Source organism: Phocoena sinus, chromosome 13 (assembly GCF_008692025.1).
Source record: "Phocoena sinus isolate mPhoSin1 chromosome 13, mPhoSin1.pri, whole genome shotgun sequence".
Classification (NCBI taxonomy): domain Eukaryota; kingdom Metazoa; phylum Chordata; class Mammalia; order Artiodactyla; family Phocoenidae; genus Phocoena; species Phocoena sinus.
This window is the reverse complement of record NC_045775.1, coordinates 49,030,319-49,057,197: the sequence shown is the minus strand read 5'-3', so window position 1 is coordinate 49,057,197 and position 26,879 is coordinate 49,030,319. Positions and strand designations below refer to the sequence as shown.

The 26,879-nt window shown below is 33.9% G+C and overlaps 2 protein-coding genes across 6 annotated transcripts in view; one reads left to right on the top strand and one right to left on the bottom strand.

Moving 5' to 3' along the window:
* FANCL (FA complementation group L) overlaps window positions 1-23,247 on the top strand; it is an 83,431-nt gene extending 60,184 nt beyond the window's left edge. The window contains exons 8-14 of one of the 2 annotated variants that reach the window (XM_032652938.1): window positions 11,832-11,982; window positions 14,192-14,275; window positions 14,816-14,861; window positions 14,939-15,020; window positions 15,886-16,002; window positions 17,356-17,427; window positions 20,919-23,247. In XM_032652938.1, coding sequence (XP_032508829.1) covers window positions 11,832-11,982; window positions 14,192-14,275; window positions 14,816-14,861; window positions 14,939-15,020; window positions 15,886-16,002; window positions 17,356-17,427; window positions 20,919-20,990 — 624 coding nt within the window. In that variant the 3' untranslated portion in view covers window positions 20,991-23,247. Of the gene's footprint in view, window positions 1-11,831; window positions 11,983-14,191; window positions 14,276-14,815; window positions 14,862-14,938; window positions 15,021-15,885; window positions 16,003-17,355; window positions 17,428-17,729; window positions 18,256-20,918 lie in introns of those variants that run through there. The other variant, XM_032652939.1, reaches the window with a different exon arrangement.
* The window catches only part of VRK2 (VRK serine/threonine kinase 2), a 97,450-nt gene continuing 88,376 nt past the window's right edge, over window positions 17,806-26,879 (bottom strand). For 3 of the 4 annotated variants that reach the window (XM_032652935.1, XM_032652933.1, XM_032652937.1), the window contains 2 exons: window positions 24,959-25,120; window positions 17,807-18,154 (listed from right to left, as the gene is read on the bottom strand). In XM_032652935.1, coding sequence (XP_032508826.1) covers window positions 17,834-18,154; window positions 24,959-25,120 — 483 coding nt within the window. In that variant the 3' untranslated portion in view covers window positions 17,807-17,833. Of the gene's footprint in view, window positions 18,155-24,958; window positions 25,121-26,879 lie in introns of all 4 variants that reach the window. The other variant, XM_032652936.1, reaches the window with a different exon arrangement.

The following is a 26,879-nucleotide window of genomic DNA, read 5'->3' as shown; positions in this document are numbered from 1 at the left end:
TGAAACGAGTTTAGACTTAAGCATGTAAGCAATTCATCAGTGGATGGTGACAGTGGAAACCAGAGCACCGATTTCTTTCACGAAATATATATCCTCTAGCCATGGAGTTAATAAGAACATTTTCATCTCCTTCTCTGTTTATTGGCTATGTGTCATGAGAAAATGTGATACCCTTCAAGATTTCTATAGAATACTGATATAACCTAGTTTTCTGATGGTTTATTTATTTATTAAACATAAACAAGAATAACCAACTTGACCTTCCTCTGGTCAAATATTGGGGTACTTGATTCATCACACTTGCCAGCAATAAAAATTGGGCAAGCATTTCCAAAATAGACTGTGTTTCGGTACTATAAAACTAGTCAGGAGATAGAATATGCCTTGTAATATTTTTGGAAAGGTCATGATTTGGTGACATTTGACCAGATGAACTTTCTAATGGTTCAATGATCTAAAGGTTTAAATGCCAAATCTATCATACCAGACAGACTGTTCAGCATTGTGATTATTCAGAAATTTTCAGTGCATCAACACAGGGATCTCAGATACAGATCTTCTCACCGAGAAGCCTATATACAGAACAGTCCAGGTATCCTGATTTCAGTGCAGAGAATTTCATTAAATGCCTTAGGTGAACCTAATATTAAATTGATCTCTTATTAATATCTTTATGCCTGCTCTTTTCAAATCATGTCGAGATGTCTGTTTTTTTTCCCTCAAGATTAATACATTCTTTTTAATCTTCTGACCTTTGCTTTTCACACGGGAAGATTGGACTCCATATCAGGAATTTCTTCCCTGTTAAACCTAGCTCTTGTGCTCCCAGTGCATGGAATGTTACAGATACAGTTTTCCAATGTCTGGTGGTTAGTCTGTGCCTTTTTTTTTAGTGATTGCCTTACCCCACATAAAAATAGACAGAAAGATACATAGATAAAATAATGAATGTTGTGGTTGTTATGCCTTCAACATGGTATGCTGCAAATCTTTGGAGTAGGTAGAGCGGAATATAGAATATACTCTTTTCTCCTTGTTTTATGTTTTCTAACATTCTCAATGTTTCTCCTTTAAAAAATTTTTTTTTTGGCGCTTTAAGGACAAGGGGTGGTTTAGCATCACATCCTCTCCCTTCGAAAGCAAGGCTTAGGTGAGAGGCTCCTACATTGTTATCTTGGTTACTGGGATACTTTTCTTCTCTGTAGGATAGTTTATTGCTTTTGGGACACTAAGCCTTTTCTGTGTTTGTTTTTTGTTTAATTTATTTTATTTATTTTTAGCTGCATTGGGTCTTTGTTGCTGCGTGCGGGCTTTCTCTAGTTGCGGCAAGTGGGAGCTACTCTCTGTTGCGGTGCACGGGCTTCTCATTGCGGTGGCTTCTCTTGTTGCAGAGCATGGGCTCTAGGCGTGTGGGCTTCAGTAGTTGTGGCTCGTGGGCTCTAGAGCACAGGCTCAGTCATTGTGGCGCATGGGCTTAGTTGCTCCGCGGCATGTGGGATCTTCCCGGACCAGGGCTTGAACCCGTATCTCCTGCGTTGGCAGGTGGATTCTTAACCACTGCGCCACCAGGGAAACCCCTGCTTTTGGGGTTTTAAAATTTTTATTTTTTTGGTTTTGCTGATAATTTCTTTTGTCTTCCTTCTACAGTTTTTTTTCCTCTATTTTATTTCTTTAAATTATGTATATGTGCTAAAAAGGTTGACATTTTCCTTTGATTAATGAATTAACCAGTTGCAGTGTTCTGGGTGTAATTTTTGGATCTTCATCATATTTGAGCTGTGTAGTTGCTTTTCTGTACCTGCTAGAAATTTGTGGTTTCAAACCTATTCCCAAACTCAGAAGTTGTAGAAGACTGAAGTTTTGTCCCTATATTTTAGGAAAAAAACAGTAGTTGTATAATGCATGTTTGACTTCTCCCCTTAAATACATGGGGATATGAAGTGTAATCCAAATATTTTGATTCTGGTATAAAAGTTCTTTTGATTAAAGAGGAAATGATTGTTCTGCAGTGAATCATATAAGTTATTTATAATTTATATATAATTTGAATGAGAAAATATGTTTATAAACACGATTTGGAAATAAATGGGAGTATGTTATAGTAATTGGCATCTTGAAAGGAAGTATACCTACTTTTAAGTGGACAGAATCACCTACTTCATGGATTTTCAAAGTTATATTTAGAGTTCTTGACTTTTAGAGCTGGAAGTCACCTTAGAAGTTATCTACCACACAGTCACATTTATAGATGTAATATTAAGTCTTTAAGAGGCTGGGTATGTCTTGATATCAGATACTTTGTTACCCATCAAGATTAGAATGGTGACCTCTCTGTGTACTGGGTTCTTTTATCTTTGTATTGGAGTTCCTAACATAGTCCTGACACATGGTTGAAATATTAGTTTCATTGAATTGAGTTTAGTATGTTTTTCACTATACACATTCATGAAATGAAAGGATAGCTGACAGACCATTTATTTCTAGTTCTACATGTGCTCCTTTATGATTATACAAATAATATATGTTATTGTAGGAAGTATGGAAAAGTACAAAGAAGGAAATAAAAATTTTTATATAAAGTGGGTTGTTTTTAAAACCACACTACCCAGGGACTAGTGAAGCCTTGGAACAAAATCATTGGTGCTGAATTAGAACAAAACCACTCTTTTTTTTTTTTTTTTTTTTTTTTTTTTTTGCAGTAAGCGGGTCTCTCACTCTTGTGGCCTCTCCCGCTGCGGAGCACAGGCTCCGGACGCGCAGGCTCAGCGGCCATGGCTCACGGGCCCAGCCGCTCCGCGGCATGCGGGATCCTCCCAGACCGGGGCACGAACCTGCGTCCCCTGCATCGGCAGGCGGACTCTCAACCACTGCGCCACCAGAGAAGCCCCCCAAAACCACTCTTGATTATTCTGGAATGGATTAAGGGCATGTACCATGGTCCCATAGGACCTATAGAATGCTCACCTCTTCAGTGATGTTCTGTAATAAAGCAGTAACTAGTAATGGGAGTGCTGTAAGAAAGAAGCCATACCATGGAATTGAGCTACCTCAGTTATTAAAGGAAAAGTTACTCTGGGAAAGCAGACGCCCATCCCGTATACCTCATTATTCTCACCATCTTCTAACTCTGAGGCTTTGCTCATCTCTTCTCTTTCTCTTACCTGAAATTTTGCAATTAGAAATAATGTCTAAACTTACGAAGTTGAGTATTTTTTAATGTGATTATGTGAATTTTTTCTCTAGGAAACTGTCTTTAATCGCCTATTTTTAAAAATACGTATGTATTTTTTAAATTGATTTTCAGTAACTTTATATTAAGGGTGTTAATCCTTTGTCTAATATGGTACAAATATTTTTTGATTTGATAGAATTTCTCTAGGTCAGGGACCATACGTCTTTTAATTATAGTGGCTATCCATTTTAAGCATATACTGTATCCTGAGCACTTAGCATTTTATATACATCATCTCACTCAAATCTTGTAAGGATTAACAGTATTTCCATATTGCAGAAGCTAAGTGAGATTAAGTAATTTGCTGAGAAAGATGCAACTAGTTTTAAGTAGTGGAACTAGGAATGAGACTAAATATTTGACTACAAGTCTATGATCTTAACTAACATACTCTATTGTATCTTATATCAATCAGTATTTACTGTAGAGCATAACACCTACACATTATACACATTTGCTATATTGAATTGTATTAAGACATAATTCATTTTGTAGTATTACTTAGTTTTGTATAACTTGGTATACTATAAATGAGGACATGCATTCTTTGATTCTTGACCCAGATAGTTTGTTGTATATGGCTACAAATTTACTATTTTAAGTTAAAAGTTAAAACTTTTCTCCATAAGTCTAATTTTATAAACTGTGTTCCATTTTTACAAATTCATTGTATGCTTCCCTAAATCCCAAAATTGGTTGCAAAAGTAAATAAAATATTAAACATCAACAGTGAAAAAAGAGTGAAATTAAAGTTATCACATAAATATTCATAAGGATGCCTTTCTTTTCCCTCATGAGCTTGAATCTTTTAGAAATATGTCTGGTAACATTTAGACTATAACAGGGATGGCGGCTGTTCATTGTTCCACCTGTGGTTCTCAACTTTGCACATTAGAATCACTTGGGGAACTTTTGAAATTCCTAGTGCTAAGGCTGTATTGTAACAAGATCAATTAAAAAGGAATGGCTGAGAATGGAATGTAGATATTAGTGTTTAAGTTCTCTAAGTGATTGCAGTGTTATTTTTATTGTAGAGAAAGTTACAGGTAGTGATACCATTTGTGTGGTTTGTTATCTATGTCCATAGTTGAGTGAAATGCTAAATTTTACTTAGAGAATATAAAATGCATTCTTTAACCCAACCTTATGATACTCTGATTAAGAACACCTATTACAGACATTTCAAAGATTATAACTTGCCACATACAGTGAGCCGATTTTCTCAGAAGGCATATTTATGTTTTGTTTTAGAGATGGTTTTAAATATATAGATTTAAAGATTTATGTAAAGAGATCAGTTGTTAAATATTTGAAAAAAAATAGTCTATAACCTAATCCAGAAAAAATAGTTTCAATTAACTTTCTTAGTTATAATAAATAACTCATATAAGTTATATAATTCCTCCCAATATTTTATTATAAAATTTCAAACATACAGAAACATTGAAAAGGTTTATGGTGAATATTCATATATACACCACCCAGATTCTATAGCTAACATTTACTGTACTTGCTTTAACACTTATATTTCCATTTGTACCTCTTTCCGTCCATAAATCCATCTGATTTTTGAGGCCTTTCAAAGTAATTTGCATGTATCAGATCTTTCCCCCAAATACTTACTTCAGTATGCATACCTTTAACTAGAGTTCAGTTCTTTGTAAAATTTGGGAATAATAAAATGCATAAATCCTAAGTGTATCATAAGTTTCAGTAAATGAATATACTGGTGCAGTCCATACTCAAGATGCAGAACATTACCATCATTCAGTCTCCTCTCTCTTCCCAGTAAATATCCATTGTTTTTTATCCAACCATACCTTAGCTATGCCTGTTCCAGACTTCATATCAACAGAAGCATATAGTATGTACTCTTTATGTACATAGGCTTCTTTCACTCAACATAGTTTTGAAATTTCCATGTTGTGACATGTATTAGTAGTTTTTTCTTTTTATTCCTGAGTAGTATTCCATTGCATGAATATACTAGAGTTTATCATTTCTCCTATCTGGACTTATACCAATTTTTGACATTTATGAATAAACTATGAACGTCCTTAACATAAGTCTTTTTATGGACAGCTAAGTTACAAGTAAGGATATATTTAGTTCTTAAAGAAATCGCCAAATCTTTTCAAAAATGGTTGTGCCATTTTATACACTCACCCACAGAATGTGAGAGTTCATGTTGATTTACATCCGTACCAACATTTTGTTTTTTTTGTTTTTTTTTTTGCGGTACGCGGGCCTCTCACTGTTGTGGCCTCTCCCCGTTGCGGAGCACAGGCTCCGGACGCGCAGGCTCAGCGGCCATGGCCCAAGGGCCCAGCCGCTCCGCGGCATGTGGGATCCTCCCGGACCGGCGCACGAACCTGCGTCCCCTGCATCGGCAGGCGGACTCTCAACCACTGCGCCACCAGGGAAGCCCAACATTTTGTATTTTAATGTTACCTCTTAATATTAACTTTCTCACCTTTTATCGGAGTTTTTCATCCGAGTCACATGTTACTTTACATTGCATATTGTCTCCCCCCCACCCTCTAAAGAAAGAAAGAAAACCTAAGGCAGTTGCACAGTTTTGGTGTGATGTGAGACTGCTCATATTAAAAAATGAGGACTTGGCAATTTTTATTTTTGAAAAAAAAAATTTTTTTAGAGAACTTTTCTCCTTGCAAAATACTTACTGAACTTTGATATCAAATTTGGTCATATTATAGGGTACTTCCTTGGCATTTATGGTGATGTACATAGAATAAATATTTAATTGCACTGTTAACATTTAGACTTTTTCCCCCCATTTTCAGTAGGGTAATCAATTGAAAATTAAGAGTTTGTGAATGATTTAACAGACAAAATAAGCAGTTGTAGAAAAATTTTTTTTCAGAGGCTTATTGATAGAATAGTTTTAATGTCCACTTCATTAAAATTGCTAAGAGAAATGTTTGTGTCTCACTTTTCACTTTTTCAGACTTTCTTTATTTGGAACATAAAAATACTGTGTAAAATTTGATTATGACTTTTTAAAAAATTTATTTTTTTGAAGCATAGCTAATTTACAATGTGTTAATTTCTGCAGTACAGCAGATATATACATTCTTTTTCATATTCTTTTCCATTATGGTTTATCACAGGATGTTGAATATAGTTCCCTGTGCTATATAGTAGGACCTTGTTGTTTATCCGTTCTATGCATAATAGTTTGCATCCGCTAATCCCAAACTCCCAATCCATCCCTCTCCCACCCCACTTCCCCCTTGGCAACCACAAGTCTATTCTCTATGTCTGTGAGTCTGTTTCATAGATAAGTTCATTTGTGTCATATTTTAGGTCCCACATATAAGTGATATTATTTGGTATTTGTCTTTCTTTTTCTGACATTCCTCACTTAGTATGGTAATCTGTAGGTCCATCCATGTTGCTGCAAATGGCATTTCATTCTTTTTTATGGCTGAGTAGTATTCCATTGTATATTTATACCACATCTTTATCCATTCATCTGTCAATGGACATTAACGTGGTGTCCGTGTCTTGACTACTGTAAAACGTGCTGTAATTAACATTGGGGTGCATGTATCTTTTCGAATTATAGTTTTCTCCAGATATATAATCCCAGGAGTGGGATTGCAGGATCATATGGCAAATCTATTTTTAGTTTTATGAGGAAACTCCATACTGTTTTCCATAGTGGCTGCACCAATTTACATTCCCACCAACAGTGTGGGAGGGTCCCCTTTTCTCCACACCCTCTCTGGCATTTATTGTTTGTCAATTTTTTAATCATGGCCATACTGACTGGCTTGAGGTGATACCTCATTGTAGTTTTGACTTGCATTTCCCTAATAATTAGCGATGTTGAGCATCTTTTCATGTTGCCCATCTGTATGTCTTCTTTGGAAAAATATCTATTTAGGTCTTCTGCCCATTTTTTGATTGCATTGTTGGTTTTTTGATATTGAGTTATGTGAGCTGTTTGTATATTTTGGAAATTAAGTCCTTGTTGGTCAAATCACTTGCAAATATTTTCCCTGACTCTGTAGGTTGTCTTTTTGTTTTTTTTACGGTTTCCTTTGCTGTACAAAAGCTTGTAAGTTCGATTAGGTCCCATTTGTTTATTTTTGCTTTTATTTCTGTTGCCTTGGGAGACTGATGATGACTTTTAGGATTTGAAATTCACTTTTTCTGTGATTATCAACTGACTTCTAGTTTCAGGGTGGTTGTTTCATGGGTCTTTTGTTTTTATTTTGCTGTCATTTTTTTTTTTTTTAAAAACATACCTTTTCTGTTTAAAATACAGAGTTAGCATTTTAAGCAGAGCTATGTTTAGGATTTTATTTACATTCAAGCATACAAGAAATGGACAATGTGTTTGGGGGAACTTACTTTCAAATGAAAGATACCATGTGACAGCATTGTATGACTTTTTTTGGTTAACTTTTCCTTGGATTTTCAATGAAATAGGTAATTATAGATTTTAAAATATAGATATAGATGGAGAGAGAGAAAGGAGAGGGACACTACTATACTGATTTTTAAAAAGTTGTCTCTTCAACAAACAGTGCTGGGAAAATTGGATATCCATATGCAAAAAAGTGAAATTAGACGCCTACCTCATACCGTATACAAAAATCAACTCAAAACTAATTAAAAACTTGAACATGAGACCTGAAACTGTAAAACTACTAGATGAAAACATAGGGGGAAAGCTTCTTCATATTGGTTTTGGCAGTGATCTCTTAAATATGACACTGAAAGTACAGGCAACAAAGCAAAAATAGACAAGTGGAACTACATCATACCTTTAAAAGGCTTCTGCACAGTAAAGGAAACAATCAACAAAATGAAAAAAGCAGCCTATGAAATGAGAGAAAATATTTGCAAACTATCTGATAAAGGGTTAATATCCAAAATATACAAGGAACTCCTGCAACAGCAAAAAAAACAACCTGATTAAAAAATGAGCAAAGAACTTGAACATAAGTTTCTCCAAAGAAGACATACCAATGGCCAACCAGTATATAAAAAGATGCTGAACATCATTAATTATCAGGGAAATAAAAATCAAAACTAAAACATGGTATCATGTCATAGTTTTGATCTGCTGGGATGGCTATTATCAAAAACAAAACAAACCAACAAACACTCCCACAAAGTAGCCAGTATTGGCAAGGATGTGGAAGAATTGGAACCCTTATACACTGTTGGTGAGAGAGTAAAATGGTGCAGCAACTATGGAAAACAGTATGGAACGGCCTCAAAAAAGTAAAAAATATAACCACCATATGATCCAGCGATCCCACTTCTGGGTATATTCCAAAAGAACTGAAATCAGAGTCTTGAAGAGATACCTGCACTCCCATGTTCATTGTAGTGTTACTCATAATAGCAAAGATATGAAAAAATCCAACTGTCCATCTGTTTATCTGTCATAAACAGATGAATGGGCAAAGAAAATGTGGTATATACAAGACAGCTTTAAAAAAGAAGAAAATCCTGCCATTTGCAACAATATGGATGAACCTGGAGGATATTCTGCTAAGTGAAATAAACTAGTCACAAAAGGACAAATACTGCCATGATTCTACTTATATGAAATATCTAAGTCAAACTCATAGATACAAAGAATACAGTAGTGGTTGCCAGTGGCTGGCGGGTGGGTGAAATGAGGAGTTGGTATTCAATGGGTACAGAGTGCTAGATGAATAAGTTCTAGAGATCTGTTGTACAATACAGTTAACAATGCCGTAGTGTGCGCTTAACAATTTGTTGAGAGGGTAGATCTCACGTTAAGTGTTTTTAGGGATCTCATGTTAGAGATCCCTTGTTAAGTGTTGGCTATATCTATTACCTTGATTATGGTGATGGTATTATGGGTATATGCATATGCCCAAACTCAACTTGCGCATTAAATATGTGCAGTTCTTTGTATATCAATTATACCTCAATAAAGCTGTTAAAAATGCCAACATACTGTCCACCAGTTGGTTTATAATGTTTGCATCTAGTGATGAATGACTTTTATCGTAAGCAAAGAAATTACTGTATTAGACTTACATAGTACAAAAGTCAATTTAGTTACAATAGGGGGCTATGTCTAAAGGAAGAAAATTCAGTTAGAAGGTTGTTTTAGTAATCTACTTAAATCTATGCTTAGATTCCTGGCTTGGGCAATAGGGCAAGTAGTAGCCCCTTTCACTAATAAAAAAAAACAGCGGGAAGGGAATTTTTCTTTGGGAAGATGATGAGATCCGTTTGGAACCATCCAGTTATGGTGTGCATCTTAGACAGCCATATAGATGTTATCTATATAGAAATGGCTGAGTAGGTTTGGAGTTCTCCATCTGGCTTAAAAAAATTTGGGAATGATCATAGGGAACGTGGTTACTGAAGCTTGGAGTAGTAAATAAACCCACAGAAAGTATTTCAATTTACTTTATGTAAACATATCTGTGTATACATATTAAACAATATTAATTGTAAGCCACGATAAAGAACTGTGGTTTTAATCACTAACGATAACATAAAACATAATTTGCAAGGTACTTGTAAATAATGGTGACCAAATAGAATGGTGGTTATCAGTGATTATTTTCTTATGTCAAATAGTTCAATTTACTTAAACAAATATTTATTGAACAGCTCTTGAAACTTGTGTTGCTTTTATTACGTGGTAGTATCACAAAGACAAAACATCACTTGGAGAAGAACTGCACTTAAAACAGTTTGTTGTAAACCAGGAAATTATAGTATCAGGTTTCCAGAATACAAAAATCAGCTTAATCACAATGTAAATAATGGGCTTTAGGGGAATATGACTAGAGGGGGAAAAAATCCAGTTAGAATGTTGGTTTGAATGGTTTTAAGAGGGGGACTGATCTGTTCAGGTTTATATTTTAAATAGGGTACTCTGCCGGAAGGTTGTTTAAGTCAAGGATGGCAAGTCTGAATACGGAAATAAGAATAGGGGATTATTTTAATAATATATAATAATACTAGGATTAATAGAGTTATCAAGAAATGTTAAATATGGACTTAAGTCTTATGTTAACTTACAGAATTTATTAGGTATCAGAGGAAATCTCCAAGGACCAAAGCTGCTTTCTTATTTGGGTATGTAAAGAATGGTGGTGCATTCAGTGAAAGAGGAAATAAAGTGCAGCTCACAGTTAAAAAAAAAAAGAAACACTTGGGTATTTAGTTTTCTGATTTCTGGATTCTGGCATCTAAACTTGTGGATAAGTATGGTATACTAGAAGAGAATATTCTACCCTCAATATACTAGTAATAAAAGGTTATTTTTACTCATTAAGCTGTAGTTCCTACTCTTAACTTTTTTCTGTGTATGGAAGAAGAGTTGAAACTGCTTTGGTGAATCTGAGCTATGAATCCATCTACGTGTACACCCTTACTCAAGTGATGAGATGAAATGGGTTTTCCTTAAGTACATAAGTACAAAATACATGTTTAAGGACGTGAGTTCTTTCATCTTACTCAGGGTGTTTCATATTCTTGAATTGTTGGCTTGTATCAGTTATTTTGGATGAATACATTTGATACGAGCCAGCAGTTTTTCAGTGACTTTTTTATATGTTTTGCTTATTTGAAACAGTAAATAAAATCCTTAATTCTTGGGCTTCCCTGGTGGCGCAGTGGTTGAGAGTTCCACCTGCCGATGCAGGGGACACGGGTTCGTGCCCCGGTCCGGGAAGATCCCACATGTCGCGGAGCGGCTGGGCCCATGAGCCACAGCCGCTGAGCCTGCGCGTCTGGAGCCTGTGCGCCACAACAGTGAGAGGCCCGCGTACTGCAAAAAAAAAAAAAAAAAAAAAAAATCCTTAATTCTTTTTAAAACTGTTTTAGTTTTGACGGCTTCTTATATAAAATATTTAGTAAATGGTTGTATCTTTTAACCATACCACATTATTTTATAAGAAACTCTTGACTTTATGAATTGATTTTTAAAATCAATGATGGCTTTAGTTCTTGTCATTTAGTGAAAATATATTTAATTCCCATAAAGGATTAATGCCTGAAATACTGAATTCAGAGATTGGCTAAAAATTTAACATCAAAAGAAATCCTGTTTGTAATTTGTTGAATTCTTTAAAAGTGTGTAAAACCTTTCATACTCTTTGTCTAATTAAGTCTGCAAAGTTATTTATTAACAGTGTATAAAAGTAATCAAATTACAAATAGCACTGCATTTAACTTGATAACTGAGCGAAAATAAAAATATTTTCATACTAAAATTGTAGACACTATGCTAAATGTGTATTGTATACGTTAATAATAGTAATTATTAATACAGGGTATACCTTTCCATACATATAGTACAAAATGCATCATAATAAATATGGTTTGTAAAAAGCGTTCTTTCTTGATAAGTGCACAGTCCAGTGACAATCAAAAAAGAATTCTGTTAATACTAGTAGTGGTGAAGAGATGTGAAGCAGGGAGAGTTGACTGTTGTTTACTAGAGTCTAGTTTTAGCTGAAATGAAACAGAGCTTAAAACTTGTAAACTGAGTTGTATCCTAAGTGAAAGATAATCCACTATTGATAGTGTCATACAGCTTATTCAGCTTTCGTCTGTCTTTTCACAGAGCTCCTTAATAAGCATTCATAGTCAGTTTTTGGCAGCACTGGAATCACTGAAGGCATTCTGGGATGTTATGGATGAAATTGATGAGAAGACTTGGGTACTTGAGCCGGAAAAACCTACAAGGAGTGCTACAGCACGCAGAATTGCATTAGGTAGAGTAAAAAAGGATTAAGGAGGTTTTTTAAAAAGGTGTTTGATTGTATTTTGTATTACTTAGGAAAATGAATCTAAGATGACATTGGACTCTTAGATGACTTTTTTTGTATGAAGTCAACTATTAAAACTTTGGGAGATGAACTATGATTTCTTTTATTACTATGTATTTAAATGTGACTATTTCAAGTAGAAAGGGCAAGTACTGAGGTGTTTCATTACAAAAGGTGATGATCTAATCCATGGAAGTAGCATTCAGAGATAGTATTTAATTAGATTTCAATTAGCACAGAAATTGTGGAGTAGATTTTTCAGAACTTCCATTACTTAGGAAAAGAACTGTGTTAGAAATAATGAATTCTTCATTCGTGAAACTAGACAAGTACGAACAAGTTTGGAAGTATTTTCTGACAGAAATATAGAGGAGGGTAAAAGAACCTGAAGTGGGTCATGCATGCCATTGAAGTGTAAAAAGAAAGCTTTACAAAATAATAATTGAATATATTTTAAGTATTTAATTTACTGTAAATACATGAAATTAATAAGATGTGGAATAACCATAAATATCATCCTGGAAATATTACCATATTCTCTTTACTATGAGATGATTGTTTTATGTATTCTCATTACGAGCAAGCAATACATGAAGTCAATTTTAAAGCTCAACCTCTCAAGATTTTAGATGTTTTAAACTATATTTGAGTTCACAGTAAATACTATATAGTTATGAAGGATATTTTGATATTTTGATGTGAATCATATCCGAATTAGTTTCTACCCAGGCATAATAGATTATCTGGGGGGAAAAGTGACATGTTACTATGAGAAGAGGAAAGTATAATTGCGCAGCAGTTCTACAGACAGTACTGTTACTTATCAAGTTTGAAAAAGTGTTAACAGTATTTAATTTGGAATAATTAACCAAGTTATGGTATATTTGTGAACAAGTAGATACTAAAATGTTTGCTTCAAAGAAGTGCAGTAATTTATTATCTTAATGGCCCCATTAAAATAATTATTTCTCTTAGGTTATGATTAAATATACTTCTTACTTCTCATTGTTCAGCATAAACAACCTGGTATTTATTCACTCTCCCTATATTTACCTTCTAGCTCCTTTTTTTTCTTCAGGCATTGATTTGCCCTTTTAGGACCAGGTTTTCAGCAAATTAATCAAAAGACTAGTTAATACGATCATTGTTGTTAAGTGAAAGTACTTTCTGGAGCCATTAGGTGACATAAAGGCTAACATGGAATATGTGTTCATGTAAAAAATGCATTAACCAATGAAATTATAAATTAACTTTTTGTAATTTTGTTTTTCTTATTGAATTACCTGGACTTACTTTTTTATTTTACTTGATTACCTCTTTTTGCTAGATCTGTAATAACTGTATTTATATTGTTGCCAACCTGAGCCAGAGGATTATTCTATAGTGTATAGAATTTATCAAGACATTTTCACCGTAAAAATGAAATCCAGATTAAGCTTAAACAACCACACTGTGTACCTTCAGAAACAATAAAATTTCTGAAATTTGTACATACTCTAGTACAGTTAAAATTTATAAAAGAATTTAGTGCCAAGTAGAAATAGCTTTTCCTTAGATTCTGTAAACTGTTAGTTGTTTTTGTTATTAAATGAACAGTTTCCAAAAATTTAATATGAATTGACCCCTTTGTTAACTTATCCAGGAAAGCTTCACAGGGAGATAAAGATTGCAGAAAATGTTTTTATAAAACTCAAATCTTAAACATTTATTTTTACCATTTATTGTATTTTTAGTCTTTTATGTTTGTTCTATTACTTTTCAAGAATATTACGATATCATTTAGATTATTTCTTAAACTTGTGACTTGTAATTTTTATATATTAAAGATTTTTATCACTCCATAGAAAATTTTTATTCAAACTTTAATGCAATTCTGACCAGAATTCGTATCTAAATTAATCATATTAACTTATGGATTGGCTCTGTTTTTTGAAACTTGGGATCCCCAAATCTTTAGTCATGATCAAAATTTTCAAATTACTTCTTTTTGTTAAATTATAAATTAGTAGTATATTTACCTTTATAAAAAACTATAATACAATTAGTTAATCTTTCCTTGGGTATACAGTGAAATAAGTACCCAGACAAATACTCCTTTATTTTTTGTTTCATTATCTGTTCTACTTCTAAAAGCTTTAATATTCTTTTATTCTAGGGAATAATGCTTCGATAAATATAGAAGTAGACCCCAGGCATCCTACTATGCTTCCTGAGTGCTGTTTTCTTGGAGCTGACCATGGTATGAGATCTCAGGTTTAAATATTTTTAACAGAATTATAAAATATTCGTCTACCACTGTAGACAAATAATTAATTGTAATTACATATTATAATTAAATATTAATTGTAATTAAATATTCTAACATATTAATATATTAATGGTAAACATCTTAAATGAAAATGTCTCATTGTGAACTGTGTACTTCTGTGTTTTAATATATAATATATATGATTTAGATTTTCTAATCACGTACTTAGGAAACAAATCCTGTAATTAACAAATATTATGTACATTTCAAAGTTGCTAATAGATTAGATCTTAAAAGTTTTCATCAAGAGTAAAAATCTTTGTAACTGCATGATAGATGTTAACTAAACTTGTAATCGTTTTGCAATATATACATATACCAAATCACTATGTTGTACACCTAAATCTGTAATACAGTGTTATCAATTATAGCTCAATAAAAAGACAAATTCTGTGCCAAATGTGACTTTACAAAATGACAGCAGCAAACCCTAAATTATTAAACTTTTTTTTTTTTTTTTAATATTTGAAGTGGTAAAACCCCTGGGAATTAGGCTGAGCAGAAACATACATTTGTGGTAGGTATCTTTGCAATATAATTGTTACTTTCCTATGATTTTACAAATTTAATAACAGGTTTTTTTCATGTTTTCAGGGATCCAGAAAATAGCCTGTTACAAAATTTGAAAGATGTTTTAGAAATTGATTTTCCAGCTCGTGCTATCCTGGAAAAATCTGTAAGTCTCATCAGTGCTTTGATATTCCAAACAGTGTTGCATAATGAAAGTCAAATGTTCTTTTAGGCACCAGAGAAAAATGAGGCTGAAAGGGAAGGAATTGGAAGCATATTATAATGGACTTCTGAACTGCAATTGGCAGTTGCATCAAAGAACTTGTTAACCTTTGATTGGTGGTTATAAGTGTACTTTTTTCATGGTCATTGTAGCAGTAAAGTGATTAATGACATCTTTATTATTAAAAATAGGGGAAAGGTCCAATGTAGCTAATGAGATGTTTGGATTTTCTATACTATCTGCTTATGGATGACTGAAATAAAGTTTTAATTAGCTTGAAACAAGTGTTTGTGAAGGTTGGCAGCATAGTTTTTCAAAATTGAATAGACACTACTACACTGCAAAAATAAACTAAGAATTGATTTTTGACAAAGCTGCTAAGAATGTAGACTACTAAAGTGGTGGGGATGTTTTTGTCTTTTTCCTTTAGTTGCAGAATTTTGAAGTTTAGTATAATCACCAGCTAATGTCAGTTCCTGTCTTTGCATACTGCAGTGGCATTATACTGATGTACATAGTGGGAATATTACTTAAGCCCGAAACATCTTGTGAGCCAAAAGTAGAATCTGCTTTTTGGTATATGTATATTATTTATTGGATGAAAAAGGCAGCCCTCTCTTACAGATAGCTTTTCTAAGGTGTTAAATAGTGATGTGACTGTATTTTCTGTAACAGCAATATAGTTAACCTTTATAAAAATTTAATAGTATCTAATACCATATTATTCACTTTTTAATTTCACCTTGTGTATTCTTATAAATATTTTTTTCCCACCACCCCATCCCCCAATATTTCTCTTCTCTTGAAGGATTTTTCTATGGATTGTGGAATTTGTTATGCCTATCAACTTAACGGTGCCATTCCTGATCAAGTGTGTGATAATTCACAGTGTGGACAGCCTTTCCATCAAATATGTTTATATGAGGTAAAAATAAAAATATCAGTAAGACTAACAGCATAGGAAATATGCATATTTGAAATCTAAACAATCTAAAAGCAATAGTGATCTTTTATTGCCATTATCTCCTTTAACAACAGTTCATTCCAAATGTGTATTTTATTTCTTTGTGGTTACTAATGAATTTATAAATGTCCTAAAGTATCCAAGAAGTGGGAAAATGTATCTAGCATATACTCATGGACTGTTTATTGATGCATAACAAATTAAACTGATGGAACATTGGAATCTTTCTGTAAATATCTCATGTAACCACAATGCAAACTCTGTAAACTCATCCAAGTAGGAGTAATGGTGGCAATTAGGTGAAAGGGAGCTAGTACTGTAGAGTACCTATTACTTTTTCAGGCTATATTTAACTATAGAATAAATGTAATAATCCTACTTTCGATATTGAGAAGAATGCATTTTATGATTGAGAAGAATGCATTTTATGATCTAAATAACTCACAACACTCTTAAGTCAATGACACTTTATTTACTGTATACACGAGAAGTCTGCTTTCCTTCCTGTCTGCAGTCACTTGCTCTCTAGCACTCATCTTAGGGCACAATGGACATATGACTAACTGTACGTGCATCTATATACAAAATTACAAAATGACTTGCAGCTTTCAGTTTTTAAAAACTTCCTTGATATTACCTCCTGATTTTTGTGATCAGAGATAGCAGCTGGTGCTAGCTGGTGCTAGCTGCAGTTTAACAGTGGAGAATTTAGGTAGAGATGTCAATTTACCTTATATAAAATCATAAAATACTAGGTCTAATTATAGAGATACTCTTAAGGGAACATGTGCTTTCTTTTGTAATAATGAAAATTCATTTAATTTTTAAAAATGGATTGCCTCCTGCTTGTAATTAATGGATTGAGAATTAACCCTACTATTGGTGATTAAGATCAGAATTAAGACCTAAATTTTAAAGAGCCTAGGATATCTTTTATAGCAGGAGTTCTTAATTTGTGATTAATGGATTTAGGGAGGGTCTGTGAACCCCATGGAGTTATTTTTGTGTACCTCTGTTTTGGGGTAGAGAAGGTGCATACTTTTTATCAGATTCTTAAAGGGGCCTATAATTTGCATATAAATCAGTGGTATAGACCTTGAAATCCATACTGGTTTCCCCTTGTTGTTATTCAGCATTTTAGTAGTTTGGTATTGGCTCAGGAGATGTTCCTCTTACTCTTGCAAAAGAAAATTAAGGCGGCAAACCATCTGGCATAAAAATATAATGCACTCAAACAGAAAAATTTATTTGGAGTACCTGTAATATGTAATCATGTTGACACTGCTCCCTTTCTTCTCTTTTTAAAATCTTCAGTGGTTGAGAGGACTACTGACTAGCAGACAGAGTTTTAACGTCATATTTGGTGAATGTCCATATTGTAGTAAGGTAAGCAAATTATTAATCACATTTCATAAAATGTGCCTAGCTTTTAGTAATATATTTTAGAAGATAGCTGTATAGTATATCAGCGTATATAAAATTTTTGGAAACATCTGTCAATCTATGTATTTAAAAAAATTTTCTAAGATAAATTGTCCCTATTAACATTTTAATTTTCAGATTTCTCCTTTGATCAAAAAAAAGTTAACCCCTTTTCTAGATTTCCTAGGTGATCTGAACCTTAAAAAGTATTTTCCAAACTCTGTCATTACACCATCTCTAATATAAAGCATTCCTCTTTTTATAAGCCACTTACCTTGAAAATGTCTGGGAGAAAAGCCTGAAATAAGAATGCAACATTTCTGTGAAGAACTGGAAACTTAAATTAGCAAAAGGATTTTATTTGATATCTTTAGAGAAAATATAAAGCAAGACATACTAATATCAAAAGAAGAAGAATGGTGAAGCCATAATAATATACATCTGCCTTTATCTCTTCACTAAGAGTAAACTGGGAAATTGTAAGCCAAAATCCTGTAGAACTGTCTAATTCTGTGACCTCCATACCAGTTGGAGAGCTTGACTTGTTGAACATCTCTGGACTGGTAAAATCTTGATGGGGTTCATAAAATGAATTAGGGAACTGTATACAGCTGGATTTTTGTGGAGAACTTTTTACTCCATTCAGAAATTCTTGAGACTCACAGTATTTTTGTCTTCTCCTTGTGCTTTCCTATGAGAAAATACATATGTGTTTGTTAGGTTTGAGTTATCCAAGTGTTTATTTTGTATACTCTATAAGAATGCTAAATAAAATTTGTTACACAAGATCAAGTTTTTGTGTGCTTTTTATTTTTAGGTTCTTGATTTTAAGTGTTTATAAAGTACTTACCAGCATCAAATGACCAAATCTGGTTAACTTGATTGATTGGTTCTTTTAAACCAAGAAGTAGGCTATTTCTTAAATAATTTATCATCTAAAAATACGAAAAAATGAATTTTTTTGGCAAGAAAAAGAAACAGGCTTAATCTTATGGGGGATAAGACAGTAATAATTAGAAGGACTTTTGGTCGGTAATAATTAAAGATACTAGAAGCACTGGAGCAAGATGGTGGTGCAAGTGCTGTGCACCCACAGACTGGCCTTAGCTAGTGGCCTGCCCCCTGTAGCCTCCTGCTGGAGCACCAGAGATTGACTGACATCTTCCCATAACAGACATCGAGAAGACAGCTGGTAAAAATCTTATTTGTCCAGAAGCTTATCTAAGAAAAGATGCTCACCCTAAACTCCTAAGCAAAAAGGAATCAAGCAGTTTATACAAATTTCAGTTTCACTGTGTCAAAAGAGATGTCTTGAAGGCTCTTTAGCTTTTCCATTAAAAAGAAATAAATTATGGAGATAACTATAAACTACTCTTTACTGCCTGAGAGCTAACAAAGTCACATGAATGCAATTTTCCTAAAGTTTTGTCAGCTTAATTCACTAAAGGCAAAATGAGTTAATGGTTACTCCAGTAGGCCCATAAAGCATTGTTCTTGCACAAAGAAAAAGAAATACACCATCAAATCATATTTCTAAAGGCTGAGAGCCATAAGCAAGCTAACCTAAACTGCATTTACATATAAGTTACATGTAGAAGTGGATGATCCAGTTAATCCCCATCTAGGTAATAGAAGTCAAACTACTAAAATTTCAAGATAGAATCATCTCTTGTGCGACCTAAATACCTTACCTCTCTTTAAGCAACAACAAATGATGTCAAATGGGAAGGCACTCATCAAAGGATTTAACCACCAGCCGTCTTCAGTTTACTGAGAGCTGTGATTGGGAGAGACAGTCTGGCTAGGGTTGGAAAACTGTGGCTCATTGGCTAGCTGCCTGTTTGTGAGTAAAGTTTTACTGGTACATAGCCCTACTGACCACCATTGCCTTGCATTAAGCAAGGGACAGCAAAGGGGCAGCAGCTCACAATCCTCCTTACTAGAAAACATCAGTCTTAGTAATTAACAGAGAACTACTAGACGAAAACAGCAAGGTTAGATCACACAAACCAATGGGATCTAACTGATATTTATAGAGCATTCCACCCCAAAACAGAAGAGTACATGTTCTTTTCGATCGCAATTGGAATATTCACCAAGATAGACCATATCCTGGGGGTTATGTAATAAACCTTAACAAATACAAAATTATACAAAGCATGTTCTCAGATAATAATATAAATTAGAAATCAGTAATAGAAAATCTTTAAACATTTGGAAATTAGACAACACACTTCTAATAACCAAGACATCAAAAGAAGTCTCATGGGAAAGTACAAAATTAAAATACAATATATAAGGATTTATGGGATGCAGTTAAAATGGGACTTAGTAGGTCATTATAGCATTCAATGCTTATATTAGAAAAAACAGAGGTTTCAAATCAGTAGCCTAATCTTCCACCTGAAATAGAAAAAGAAAAGGAAAATACACCTAAATCAAGCTGAAGGAAAGAAATAACAGGAAAATCTTCAAACATTTGAAAAATTTTAAAAACTCCGGAATGGGTCAGAGATCCAAGGGAAACTTAAAAATATATTGAACTGAATGAAAATGAAAACGTCTCAAAATATATGGGACATGGCTAACACAGTGTTAGAAGGAAAATCTCTAATACTAAATACTTATATTAAAAAAGAAGTCTCAATTCAGTAACTGAGGCTTCTTTCTACCTCAAGCAACTAGAAAAAGAGAAAATAAATACATAGCAGAATGAAGGAAATAAAAATAAGAGCAGAAATCAATGGAATTGACAAAACAAAAATAGAGAAAACTCAAAAGCTGGCTCTGTGACCAATAAAATTGATAAACCTGACCAAAAAAGAGAGAAAACTACTGATATTTGGAAAGAAATATTACTATAGGCTTCAATTCCATTTAGAGAATTTAAATAAAGGAATACTATGAACAGTTCTACAAATAAAAATATAACAGCTTGGACAAAACAGACCAATTCTTAGAAAAGCACAAATTATCAAAAATAACTCAAGATGAAATAGATTAGGGGGTGGTAAACTGTGGTCTGCAGGCCAAATCCAGCTCAACACCTGTTTTGTAGAACCTGCCGCCTAAGAATGGTTTTTACATTTTTAAATGGCTGGAAATAATACTTTGTGACACTTGAAAATTACATGGAATTCAAGTTTCAGTGCCATAAGTGTTCTGCTGGAACTCGGCTATACTCATTTGTTTACCTATTGTATATGATGCTTTTGCACTACAATGCATAGTTGAACAAAAGAGAGACCATATGACTTGTAAAACCTAAATATTTACTGTCTGGCTCTTTATAGGAAAGTCTGTCCACTCTTGAAATAGATAATCTGAATAGTCTTAGTAAAGAACTTGAATTCATAGTTAAAAAAGGAAAAGAAATCTCTAGGCCCAGACGGTTTCACTGGAGAATTCTCTAAAACATTTAAAAAGAAACACTAATTCTATTCAATCTCTTCCAGAAATTAGAAGATGTCTCAACTCATTTTATGAAGCAAGCATTACCTGATTCCAAAACCAGAAAAAGACAATAAAATAAAAAGAAAACTACAGACCAACAGTCTTCATTAGAGATGTAAAAGTCATCAACAAAATACTAACAAACTGAACCCAATGACAAATGAAAAGAATAATACGCCATGACCAAGTGGGGTTGACTCAAGGAATATGAGTGTTTCAGTATTCACATACCAATCAGTGTCATCCACCATGGTAACAGTATAAAGGTGAAAAATCATATGGTCATATTAATAGACATAAAAAAGCATTTGACAGTATTCAACACCCATTCATAATAACTCTCAATACACTAGAAATGGAGGGGAACTTCAACTTGATAAAGAACATCTACCAGAAATCTACAGCTAACGTCATACTAAATGGTGAAAGGCAAAAAACTGGAAGAAACTCATATGTTCTTCAACACTACATCCATACCTCAGAATACTACCTAGCAATAAAAAGGAATGAACTATCAACAGATGCAAAATTTGCATGGATCTCACGGGTGTTATGGTGAAAGAAAGCCAATCGCAACAAGTTACATAGCGTATAGTCTGATTTATACTGACATGCTCAAAATGACAAAACTATAGTGATGCAGAAAAGACCAATGCGTTCCATGGTTTAGGACTGGGGAGACAGTGTCACTATAAAGCAAAATGAATAAAGTTACCATTATCAGGAATGGATAAAGAAGACATTAAAAGTATAATGAGAATATCATGAACTACACAGTGCTGACAAATTTGACAAGTTAAATGAAATGGACAAATTCCTTGAAAGATCAAATTACCAAAACTGACACAAGAAGAAAACGAAAATCTAATAATCACTATTATCTGTGATAGAGTAAATTCATAATTTGAAATTTTACTACAACAAAACTCTAGTCCTAGATAGTTTTCTTTCTAAACTGTCATTTTTATGAAAGGCAAATCTTACTGAGACATTTTCTGAAAATAGACACTTCCCTCTAATGTAACATATAATGACTAGAAAACAGAACCATACAAGGATATTGAGAGAAAAGAAAATTTACCAACCACTATCTGTCAACAATGTAAATATAAAAATCCATAACGGAGAAATAGCAAATTGAATTCAGTATGACAACACATCACGACTAAATGGAATTTATTCCAGAAATAAAATGTTAACATTCAAAAATCAATGCAATTCATTATACTAGTAAAGGTGAAAAATCATATCATCTCGACACATCCCCCAAAACAATACCCATTCATGACTAAAATTTATTCTTCAACAAACTATAAATACAACAAAATTTCCTCAGCCTGATAAAGTGCATTTAGGAAAAACCTACAGCTAACATCATACTTAACGGTGAAAGAATGAATGCTTTCCCCCCTAAGATTAGGAACAAGGATGCCCACTCTCATTACTATATTGGGTAGTCAGTATAGTATTAGAGGTCCCAGCAGGTGTAATAAGACATGAAAGGAATAAATCAAAGGCATACATGTTGGAAAGGAAGAATACTCTATTTACAGACAACATGATTGATGATGTAGAAAATCCTAAGAATACAAAAGAACTACTAGAACTAATCAGTGAATTTTAGGAAGATCCCAAGACACAAGGTCAATATACAAAATCAATTTTATTTCTATATACCAGGAACAAATAACTGGAATATAAAATTTTTGAAAAAATGACATATACAATAGGATTAAGAACCAAAATATTGAGAAATACTTTTAATAGAAGATGTATAGGATATCTACACTAAAAGCTACAAAACATTGTTGAAAGAAACAAATAGAAGTCTCAGGTTCATGCACTGGAGAACTCAATGTTGTTGGGATTTCATTTCCCTTTAAACTGATCTTTAGATTTAGTGTAGTCCCAATTAAAATCCCATTGTGCTGTTTAGTGGGAACTGACAAGGTGATTCTTACATTTTATGGAGGGGACCAGGAACTAAAATGGCCATGGCATCTTTGAAGAAAAGAAAGGGGTTGAAGGACTTAAACTACCTAATTTCAGAACGTGCTGTAAACCTACAGTAATTGATACAGTGTGGAATAGACTGATAGAAAAGAGAGTCTAGAGATAGACGCATGCTTATATAGTCAGCTGACTTTTGAAAAACACTCCAAAGAAATTTAATTAGGAAAAGGAAAATCTTTTTAAGAAATGGTACTGGGGTAACTGGCTTTCAATATGGAAGGAACCTCAACCCCTATCTCACACCATACCCAACTGATTTGAGATGGCTCATAGACCCAAATATGAAAGCTAAAACTATAAGCCTTCTAAAAATATATATAACAAAATAACTTTGTGACCTTGAGGTAGGCAAAGATTTCTTTACAGAAAAAAATAATAAATTGATAAACTGAATTTCAAATAAAAACAAATACTTCCTGCTCATCAAAGACACTGTTAAGTAAAAGAATGGGCAGGCTGCACACTAGGAGAACATATCCACAATATAGACATTGGACAGGAGACTTATATGTGGAATATATAGAGAATTCCTACAAGTTAATAATAGAAAGACAATCATTCAAATAAAAATGGATAAAAATTGAAAAGACACTTCACAAAAGAAGGTATATGAATGGGCAGTCAGCACAGGAAAAGGTGCTCACAATTATTGGTCATCAGATAAAGATAACTGGAATCACCACAAGATACTAATATACACACGTTGACTAAAATTAAGACTGACAAACACCAAATAGTGGGGAGGAGGTGGAATGACTGGAACTCACATACGTTACTGATGGGAGTATAGAGTGGGAAGTATTTGTCAGCTTTTTATAATGTTGAACATACATCTGCCCCATGACCCAGCAATTCCACTTCTCAGGACAAACAAAACATATCCATAAAAGGACTTGTGTCCGAATATTCAGAGCGACTATATTCATGGTGGCTTGAGACACGGGCAGCCCAGGTACCCACTAATAGGAGAATGGATATGCAAATTATGATGTAGTTATACAATGGAGGGTTGAAAAAGAGCACTCAAGAGTATCTAAATTTTGTCACCAAGCAATATTTGTCTTCAATTTTATAAATGGGAACTGTAAAATGTGTCCTCTTGAAGTAGATTCCTTTGTATCAATTTGAAAATAAAATAAAAAGGAAATGATGCTACTGTGGTTTTATAACAGAATAAATGCAAGAGATTCCTATTAGTACTTAAAAAAAAACCATTTTTCTCTCTAGATAAACTTGTATGCTTGCTAGTTAGATGAGAAATGCCTAACTTGCAGGCTTCTAATTTTTGCCTTGGCTGCCAGGAAGTTCAGAGCTAAATTTAGTGCTCAGTTTAATGATTAACATCCCAGCTGCCTTATTAACCAATTGGTTTTTTTGGGGGGGGGTGCATGGGAGGAGATAGAAGATGGGGGCATTATCTTGTTCCATATTGTAAACTACCTGAAACCATTTGGAAAATGATGTTGAAATCATATAAAATGTTAGCCATTTTGAGAAAAATTTTTTTTCACTGCAGATATAAATACCTTGTATGCTTCTCCTTGTCAAAAAAGGTTAAATTAGGAAAGACTTGCTGTTGCTTGAATGACGCATCTGCTAAAGGTGAGTCACTAACCAAACAAATGATCGGATGATATAAAAGTCCGTCATTTTGAAATACAACCATAATGACAGGGACCCTCTCACAGCTGTTTATGAGTTAGACTGGAGGAGCCAACGTAACAGTATGGAATACGGTGAGTCCCTCATGGATGGTAGACGGCATAACAAATTCAAGTGCACTTCATTAGATTCTCGGGCTAAAGAAAGAAATCAGATCTGCATGCAAGTGTGCTCACTGTCATTCTGTTTCTATGATAACTGGTTTTGGCTGCTTTGATTTTATCCACTGGATAGGATATTTTCTGTCCTTTCTCATTTAACAAAACTGTACAACCTTGGCCCTCAGGAGAAAATAAAAGTCTTTATTCCCAAAGGGCATATTCTAATATAATATTAAGGGAAACAACAACAACAGAACGCCTCTCACCTGTGCTGTTTCACTGTTGAACAACCCAGTCAGCTTCTCCTCCTCTTGCACTTTTCTCCACGTTGCACAGGACTCAGCACTTTTCTCACTGTGGCCTTTTTTTTCTAGTAACCTATTTTGCGTCTGATTGACTTGCTTTGTTGCAGCCTTTCGTGAATCAACCTATTGATACAGAGTAAGTAATAATATATAAGGAAAACTTCTGACACTTGTTTAAAAAAAAAATGCATTCATGTCCAGATTCTTGAAACTTTTATACTTGTCAAGCTTTGAAAAAAGGAAGAAATAAAGAGGAAACCAACAAATGGAAATTACAGAAAAGTACAGTAGTTGGCAAGATTCAGGCCTCTTCTCCTCAATGGGACAAGACCAGTAAAAATCAGTGTCACTGTCGTGCACTCTTTAGAAATTATCTCTATAGATAATTTGCTTATTGAAAACAGCATTTTTACAGAAAACTGTCACATATGAAAACTGCACATGAATTCATTATTAACCTTTGCTGGGAGTGGATCCAGGACATCTTTTTAGTTTAAATTCTTATTAATTAGAATCTTAGTTTTCTATCATTGAAGTGAGCCTAATTAATGTGAACATACAAAAGGAGCTTATGATGTTGCTTACTTTCTTATACAGGTAATTTAACCTTTGAGCAGATGAATAACAGTCCATGTCATCTAATACTGTGTACCAGTATCAGAAGTTAAATTCTACAACAAGCTTGCTGTCTCTAAGGTTTCTTTTTCACACCATGCTGTTATCTGGGGGATGACTGACTCTCAATAACCTTGAAGTAGACACAGGGCAGATCCCACAATACAGTTGGAAGATTGAAAGCCACAGTGAAGATCCTTATGTGAAGTATTTGTTCAGCAGCTTCATGTTTACAGCAGCTGAAAGTGCCATCACCTTTTTTCATGGGTTAAATAGGGGGCAGAAGATAGGAGCAGTACAAGGGGAAATAATGGAGTAGCCAGTGCCAAACTAGAGAATAAATTACATTGGCTGAGCAAGCAGAACCTTAATTTGTAGACTCTCAACTTTTAGCTTCTATTGCCAAGTGTGTTCACTCCTTCCCTTTAAAATATGCTGGTGTTTTGTGGCTAGGTTTAAACTGTCACAACACCATTCTTTATTCACCCCTCCTCCTGGATTCTAGCTTCTCAAAGGATAGCAAAGCCATTGCTTCTCAGTAACCTGAAAATTGGAATTGCTTTCTGGTCACTCAGGGGTTCTTTATTTCTACCACTCAACTCTCCCCAACTCCTAGGAAAATTCATGTGTAACCACCTTCTGAGCCAGTTTTCCATTGAAGTTATCTTGGTAATAAATGCCCATCATACCACTAGTGTGAAACAAAGTGTTTCCCAAGGCTGCTGTACATAGTTCTATCTTAATAAAACACTGGCTTGCCAATCATCATGAAATGTGTTCTGTGACAGAAAGGATTAGTTGAGATACTGAGAATTTTAGTGCCTCCTATATGCTAGGCACTTTAGGTATAACAGGTTTTGGCCTGGGAGCCTCTGATGTACAAAATTCGGTCTAATATATTCAGTCCTCTCTGAGGCCTCCTGGAAGAGACAAATGCCTCCTGGATTTGCTGTCAGTTGGCTGGATGGTTAAGTTGTGCTGCCATGAGCACTTCTAGCTAATAAACAAAACGATGTCCAATTTATGGAAAATTTCTATTTCTACCATTTTAAAATGGTAAGAGTGAAGTGGAATCATGAAGTCTAACCCTTAATTGTGAACAGAGTAAAACTTTCTCAAAGATAAAAAAGTAAATATAGAAGACACTCTGGGTATCCCACATAATCAAAGAGAAGGATACTATCCAAATGTGTGTCACTTTCCAGAAAGTGGCTCTTCAAATAAAGTAATTTTTATTTAATTCTTCATTGGCACTTCATACTGTTCT